At 45.4% G+C, this 7,656-nt stretch overlaps 2 protein-coding genes across 7 annotated transcripts in view; both read left to right on the top strand.

Moving 5' to 3' along the window:
- SNRPN (small nuclear ribonucleoprotein polypeptide N) overlaps positions 1-7,656 on the top strand; it is a 213,927-nt gene that overhangs the window by 167,366 nt on the left and 38,905 nt on the right. Inside the window, exon 1 of one of the 4 annotated variants that reach the window (XM_012002427.1) lies at positions 4,679-4,763. The exons of the other annotated variants lie outside the window; for them this stretch is intronic. The gene's annotated coding sequence lies outside the window, so the exon portion shown is untranslated. Of the gene's footprint in view, positions 1-4,678; positions 4,764-7,656 lie in introns of those variants that run through there. 4 annotated transcript variants of the gene reach the window in all.
- The window catches only part of SNURF (SNRPN upstream reading frame), a 37,782-nt gene continuing 34,783 nt past the window's right edge, over positions 4,658-7,656 (top strand). For all 3 annotated transcript variants that reach the window (XM_012002424.1, XM_012002425.1, XM_012002422.1), the window contains exon 1: positions 4,658-4,763. In XM_012002424.1, the coding sequence (XP_011857814.1) occupies positions 4,750-4,763 (14 nt within the window). In that variant the 5' untranslated portion in view covers positions 4,658-4,749. The remainder of the gene's footprint in view (positions 4,764-7,656) is intronic.

The raw sequence follows: 7,656 nt of genomic DNA, 5'->3' as shown, positions 1-7,656 counted from the left end.
TGCCCCCACACCTGGCTAATTTTTGTATTTTTAGTAGAGATGGGGTTTCACTATGTTGGCCAGGCTGGTCTCGAACTCCTGACCTCGTGATCCGCCAGCCTCAGCCTCCTAAAGTGCTGGGATTACAGGCGTGAGCCACCGCGCCCGACCCCCAGTTTTTAGTATTATAAATAAGGCTGCTATGAAAATGCATAGACATGTTTTTGCATTAATTTATGCTTTCATTTCCTTTCTTTTTTTTTTTTTTTTAAAGACAGGTTTGGCTCCATTCCCCAGACTGGAGTGCAGTGGTGCGACCACAGCTTACTGTAGTCTTCACCTCTCAGGCTCAAGTGATTCTCCTACCTCAGCCTCCTGAGTAGCTGGGACCAGAGGTGTTGCAACACCACATTTGGCTTTTTTTTTTTTTTTTTTGTAGAGACAGGTCTTGCTATGCTGCCCAGGCTGGTCTCCAACTCCTGGATTCAAGCGATCTGCCTGCCTCAGCCTCTCAAAGGGTTGGGATTACAGGCTTGAGCCCCTGTGCCCAGCCCCTATGTTTTCATTTCATTTTTTTTTTTTCTTTGAGACGGAGTCCTGCTCTGTCGCCCAGGCTGGAGTGCAATGGCGCCATCTCCCTCACCGCAACCTCCAGCTCCCAGGCTCAAGGGAGTCTTCTGCCTCAGCCTCCCAGGCAGCTGGGACTACAGGCGCCCGCCACCATGCCTGGCTAATGTTTGTATTTTTTAGTAGAGATGGGGTTTTACCATGTTGGTCAGGCTGATCACGAACTCCTGATCTCAGGTGATCCACCCGTCTCGGCCTCCCAAAGTGCTATATTACAGGCGTGAGCCACCGCGCCTGGCGTTTTCATTTCGTTCTGATCTGCTTGGGAGTAGAATTGTAGGTCACATGGTAACTTCAGGGTTAACATTTGTAAGCATTGCCAAACTCTTCCACTGTGGCTGTGCTGTTTTACATCCCAATCAGCAGTGTTAGAGGGTTCCAATTTCTCCACCTCCTCCACAACACTTGTCATTGTCTTTTTAATTATAGCCCCAAGTGGCATCTCATTGTGGTTTTCATTTGTATTTCTCTAATGACTTAACGATTGTATCTTTTCATGTGCTTATTGGCCGTTGGTATTTAAGAACCATTTTAATCCTTTGCCCATAAAAAAAAATGTTTTTGTCCTTTTGTTGTTGAATAGTAACACTTTTTTTTTTTTTTTTTTTGAGACAGAGTGTCACTCTTATTACCCAGGCAAGAGTGCAGTGGCATGATCTGGGTTCACTGCAATCTTGGCCTCCTGGGTTAAAGGGATTCTCCTGGCCTCAGCCTCCCAAGTAGCTGGGACTATAGACATGTGCCACCATGCCCAGCTAATTTTCATATTTCTAATAAAGACGGGGTTTCACCATGTTGGCCAGAATAGTCTCGAACTGCAGGCCTCAAATGATCCGCCTGCCTCGGTCTCCCAAAGTGCTGGGATTACACTTATGAGCCACTACGCCCAGCCAAGTAGTAACACTTCTTTACACATTCTGAATACTACACTCCTAGTAGCTTTATGATTTGCAAATATTTTCTCCCATTTTCTTGGCTGTCTTTTCACTTTCTTAATGTCCCTTGAAGCAAAAACTTTTATGTAACTGTGATGAAGTTCAGTTTATTTATTATTTTTGATTGCTTTTGTTTTAGGTGTCATATCTAAGAAACTGTTGCCTAATTCAAGGTTACGCAGATTTATATATATACACACATATATTTATACATGTATATGTAAGTATACATGGAATATATATGTAAAATATACACATACACAAATGTTATATATCACATTTATACATAGGTATATATGTGTATATATACATATATAACATGTATATATGTGTTCTATAACAAGTGACTTATAGTTTATTGATGTATTTTGAGTTAATTTTTGTACATGGTATGATGCAAGGGTTCTGATTAGTTTTTCTAGTCTCCTTTGTCTATTCTGTACAGAACCGTTTTATTGCAAGTTTAGTGTGCTTTAAGTACATAACGTTAAGTGTTTGGCTTGGGGATAAATGTAGACTTTGGGAAAATTGAATTTTTGGGACACCTATCAGGGTCTACTAGCATATCATAGTGGAGTTTAGCGGCGATGTCTCCTTCTCTGTATCTTCACTCCCCAGTTGTAGAATATGCTGAATCAGACCTATTATTAACTAGTATAAAATATGAGTGAGCCTAATGGCAGTTCTCTTTGTATTTTCTGTAAAGCCCAGGACACCCATTATGACGTCTCAGACTCCAAAGCGAATTTCCTAATGCAGTAGAACATACAGGAGATTATGAGGAAAGGCAGTCAGAGTTTGAAAAGAGAACATACCAGAAAACAGTGGAAGATAAGTCCAAGAAACTAGATAAGTGCAAGTTGAGAATTGAATGTAGTTTATTTCTTTTTAATAATACTTATATTTTAATTGTAAAAGTAATTCATAATCATTGCAAAAAGTACGAAACACTGTAAAAATTAAAAATACAAAACAATCTCAACTTGTGACAGCCAAGAGAAACCTGAGGAAACATGACTATAATGTTTGTGGCATGTAAGTTTGGTGTCTACAATGGAAAAAGGATATTCGGAAAAAAAAAGAGGAAATATAAGATACAGACATTAGTTAAAACAATGAGAATAAAAAATGAATACCCAATTTCTACTCCTAGAAGAAGTGGTACTGTAACATTTGGTGACGTTCTAAGAGCCAACATTTTTACCCAGCTTTTACTAGGACCTGTTCTAAATAGTATTTTAGCTCATTTAATTGTTAAGCCATTGTATAAAGTAAATAGAATCCCTTCTTTTGTTACAGATTAGGAATTTAATACACAGAGGGTTAAGTAACTTGCTCAAAGTAACATTGTTGTGGAGAGTCAAAGCTGGAATTTGAATCGAAAGAGCCTGAGTCCAAAGGCATGGTTTTTGTCACTGGACTATAATGGTATGTGTTCTTTCATACTTTTTTCAGTGTACGAATAAACATACAGTATGCCTTTATTTAATTTATTTTTTGAGACAGAGTCTTGCTCTGTCACCAGGCTGGACTGCAGTGGTGCGATCTCAGCTCACTGCAACCTCTGCCTCCTGGGTTCAAGCAGTTCTCCTGCCTCAGCCTCCCGAGTAGCTAGGACAACAGGCACGCACCATCACACCCAGCTAATTTTTCTGGGTTTTTTGTAGAGATGGGGTTTCACCATGTTGGCCAGGATGGTCTCGATCTGACCTCGTGGTCTGCCCGCCTTGGCCTCCTGAAGTGCTGGGATTACAGGTGTGAGCCACTGTGCCCAGCCTACATTTTATTTTTCGATTCACTCCTGTGATCAGAGTCAACTTCCCATGTTATTTTATGTGAATATGTATCAATGAACTATTAGAAATTGCAATGTTTTTGTAGGTCAAAATAATTGAATATTGACAATTTTATATGGTTCAGCCTAATAGATCATTTTTTCCATCAGCGATATTGCATGTTATTGTTTATATATACGTTTATTTACTTAGCCTATCTGTTCTCTGTGAGGAACATTACACAGTTTCTGAGATTTTGTTATGGTAAAAGTCAGCATTGATAAGCCTCTGTGCACCTGTTTTAATGTAGGATCATTGGGAACTGAGCAGTAGCTTACAGGGCTTGAGAGGGGATTTAACCATTTAGTCAACCTCCACTCCTATCACCCTCCCTTCTTTGATAATGGGCAATTGAGAAAGGGCAAATGTGTATAAAAACTATACAGATACAGTTTCAGGATTATTTCCTTCTTATTCCCAGCAGTGTCTTTTCCCAAGCTACATCAGTATCTAAATTTTGGAGTTGCGGATGCTTCCGTTATTTCTACAGATAGAATATTATTAGGTCAAAAATAATGTTTCCTTGTCCATTAGTATTATATAGAAGTGTCGGTTTCTCCCCACTCCAGCTATCATTGATTATTGGCAAAAATTTTAATGTATCCAAGTCTAATAGGCAAAGAAAGGCTCTCTTACTTAGATCTTAGGTGGGGGGTCTAAGTTCATATTTTTGTTTTACAAGAATTGAATAGCCAGTATTTTTGAATTGAATGATCTATCCGTTCTGTATAGGACAGTTTAATTACATTGTGATTTTGGGGAAGATATTTTTCACAATTTACCCCCTCAAAATGTAGCAAGTAGAAAAAAGGAAGAAAGATCCCACCAAATCTGAACAATGTAGCGTGTTTCTAGAGTTAGGGAGATTTTCTTCTGGAAGGATTTCAAGTCTGGCATATTTTCATTGATTGTGGTTATGGCGCATTTAACTTTTCCAAACCAGCTTTTCTGTACCGCACATAGGAAGACCTGAGGATGAGTGTAAATTAGGATTGTTTGGCCAGTAGTGTGTGCAAACATTTATTGTACAACCAAGAATTATTTCTTTAGTATTTTACACATTTAAAAAAATAGGCATGTCCATTGATCCCAGGTTGCTTATGGTTTCTAGAGGCCCCCTCTCAATGCAACAGTGCTGTGGGGCCCTAGGGGTCCAGTAGCCCCCACCCCCCAGGTCATTGCGGTCAGGGAGGGCACTGGGACCCCTGCACTGCGGCAAACAAGCGCGCCTGCGCGGCCGCAGAGGCGGGCTGGTGCGCATGCTCAGGCGGGGATGTGTGCGAAGCCTGACGCCGCTGCAGCGAGTCTGGCGCAGAGCGGAGCGGCCGCCGGAGATGCCTGACGCATCGGTCTGAGGAGCGGTCAGTGACGCGATGGAGCGAGCAAGGTCAGCTGCGCCGGTGGCTTCTCTCAAGAGACAGCCTGGGGAGCAGCCACTTTTATTCATCAGATATTCCAAGTTTTCAGGACTTGGAGTACTCAATAAACTGGGCATTTGGGTCCTAAAGTCCTTTGTTCTGGAGAACCAGATCCGGAACGTTCAGAGGCTTGTGGCTGTGCCGTTCGCCCCGATGGTACCCTGTCCGCTCGCTTTGGGGCGCGTCCTCCATCCGCCCCCAGCTGTGGTGTCGCCACAGGTCCTATTGCGGGTGTCTGCGGTGGGAAGGGCGGTGGTGACGGGGAGCGTGTGGGGTCACCGCAGCCAGCAAGGGACATGGGCGGAGGTGGGTACATCGGAGTGACTGCAGTTCCGTGGGGCGAGGGTACGTGGCGGGACCGGTGCATCGGGATTTGAGGCGGAGGTAGGTATACTGGAGTGATCGTGGTGGGGCGAAGGTACGTGGAGTGATGCGTATTTAGGGGGTGTCGAGCGCAGGTGGGTGTACTGAAGTGGCCACTGCGTGGTGGAGCAAGATACGTGGGGCGACTGGGGGGGATTCGTCGCAGTGACCGAGGCGAGGAGGCTGTGGCAGTGGACCAGGGGGATGAGTCGGTGCGACCGTGGTGGGGTTTGTGTTGGTGATCGCGGCGCGGGAAGGGTCTGTAGGAAGCGGCTGGGAGGTAGGAGGAAGGCGGCGGCGGTGGGCATTGGCGGCTTTGGTGGCAGTAGGCATGGCGGCGGTGGGCATGGCATGGCGGCGGTGGGCATGGCATGGAGGCGGTGGGCATGGCGGCCACGGGGCCTGTTGCTGTCTGGAGTGACTAAGGGACGCTGAATGATCGCTGTGGCGGGGAGGGGGCATCAGGAGGGGCAGTAGCACAGTCAGCAGCCTTTGATTTTCCTGTGACCTGCGGTGGTCATCTGGTTTGTCTGCTGTGGTGATGGTGCTTTTTTATTAAAACTGCGCAACGCCTACACTGCCGCAGGGGCTGCAGAAATGCGTGGAATCCTTGCCTGGTGTACCCTTTAGGAACCCTCGCTTTTGAGGCTACGGCATAAGAAGACAGGAATGATGTGCAGAACTTGCATTTACAGATCTTTTGACTGATAGGCCAGGCGATGCCTGAGGGTTACCTTTTTTTTCATTGTTTCTCTCTGGAACCGGGTCTTGGAAGGCTGTGTCGGCACAGCCTGGGGGTCTGTGTTGCGTCACTGCCATTGTGCGGCTCCTTCAAGATGGCCGCCGCTGCAGCGCCTTAGATCTGCGCAAGCGCCTCAGGGTGGGGGTGGCCGCTTCCCCTCTCTAGAGCCGCCAGTGGGGAGGGGGCGGCTGGTGTGTGTGTGCTCAGCTTCTGCTGTTTTGAAGGTTCAGCCGTACCCTTTTTAGGGTGCAGTGGTAAGGAGAGGAGGCGGGCTAAGGTGGGCGGCTGCCTCCTCCCCAAAGCGCTGCCTGGGGAAGGATGCAGGTTGCGCAGACGCAGCAGAGGTGACAGTCGCCTCCGCTTGCAATGGGGCGAGACGGGGAGCAGGGGAGTGGGGGCTTACGCAGCTTTTCCCTGGAAGGGATGGCAGCCCTCCCCTTCACCTGACTGATACAGCAGCTGTTCCTTTCCGGTTGTGGCGCAGTAGAGGGGGGAGGAGGGAGATGGGTTGGCACAGGCCCCCCTAGCAAGCTTGGCAGCCACCCCTTACCCACCGTGCGGCTGTAGAGGATTGGAGGGGAATGTGGCTAGAGGCCAGGCATTTGTACCACCTCCGCCTGTGTGGGATGGCAGCTGCACTGGGCTGCTTTTCTGTTCTGCAGTAAACTGGGGTGGTGGGGGTCTGGAGGCCATCAAAGTTGCAGCCACCCCAAGACCTGCTGTGCTGCTTCAGGAAGCCTCCATTAATGATAGAAATTTTAAATTGGTTTTCTGACTCCCTAGAAAATCCTGCCTTTTCATTTTTGCACTTCTTCTCTTGGTTGTGTTGTGCGCTAATTCTGTATTCGAAGTGGACTTGTTAACCCCTTTTTTAACTCCCTGTAGTCTTTGATTTCCACTGGACACATTTGATAAATGCCAAATTTACTCTATTTAAGATTCACTTATCCTTCTTAATCTCTGGATAGTCCATTCTGATGCACGGCATACTTCTCTTAAATGGGGGAGAGGGTATCATGATGGCTCTTCCCAACCAAGTTTGAAAGGCGTTTCAAACACTGGACCCCTTCATCTTCTGGGAGTTGAAAGCTGCAAGTTGTGTTTGCACAAAGAGAATAAAAGAGAAGCAGAAAAGTGGAGACGATCTTATTGGGGTGGGGTTGTGCTTGGGATCAGAGTTAATGTCTTTTTTTGGATTTTTAAGTTAATGATGATCATTTTTGAAGTTGGAGCTACAAAAATTTGGTGAGAAAGGTTAATGAATAACTGCATTTTTATATTCCAGTACTTTAAAAAAAATCATTTCATTCTAAGGATTTTGTCTTCCTTCGCAGGATTTTCAGTGCTTGCCTTTTTTGTATTTACATTTTCCCTCTATCATAACTGGTATGTCTGGTTGCACTGAGTTGTAAGTAACAGAAAAGTTACATCTACGAAGCCCGAAAAGCCTTGTTCTGGAATAATCTGTTTTTGAACAGTTTTAAAAATAGCAGGAGTCTGGGATTTTATATGATACTTATAACTCACTTTTTTTTTCTGCTTGCATGGAGATAGCACTTAACATACATATATTTCTTGGTTTAACTTCTGGTCATTTGGCTATTTGCAAGCTGAGTACTTAGTCTGGTCCGCCATTTTGTAGTCTTGCATTCAGGCCCGGGATCCCAATATGGCAGATCCCTTTGGAAAGGCCTCTTGCAGTTTCAAGGTCTGTGTCCTATTCAGTGAATTGGCTCTGTGCTGGGCTTTTTGGAGGC

This window comes from Mandrillus leucophaeus, unplaced genomic scaffold, assembly GCF_000951045.1.
Source record: "Mandrillus leucophaeus isolate KB7577 unplaced genomic scaffold, Mleu.le_1.0 Scaffold687, whole genome shotgun sequence".
NCBI classification, from domain to species: Eukaryota; Metazoa; Chordata; class Mammalia; order Primates; family Cercopithecidae; genus Mandrillus; species Mandrillus leucophaeus.
This window is presented reverse-complemented; position numbering and strand designations above follow the sequence as displayed.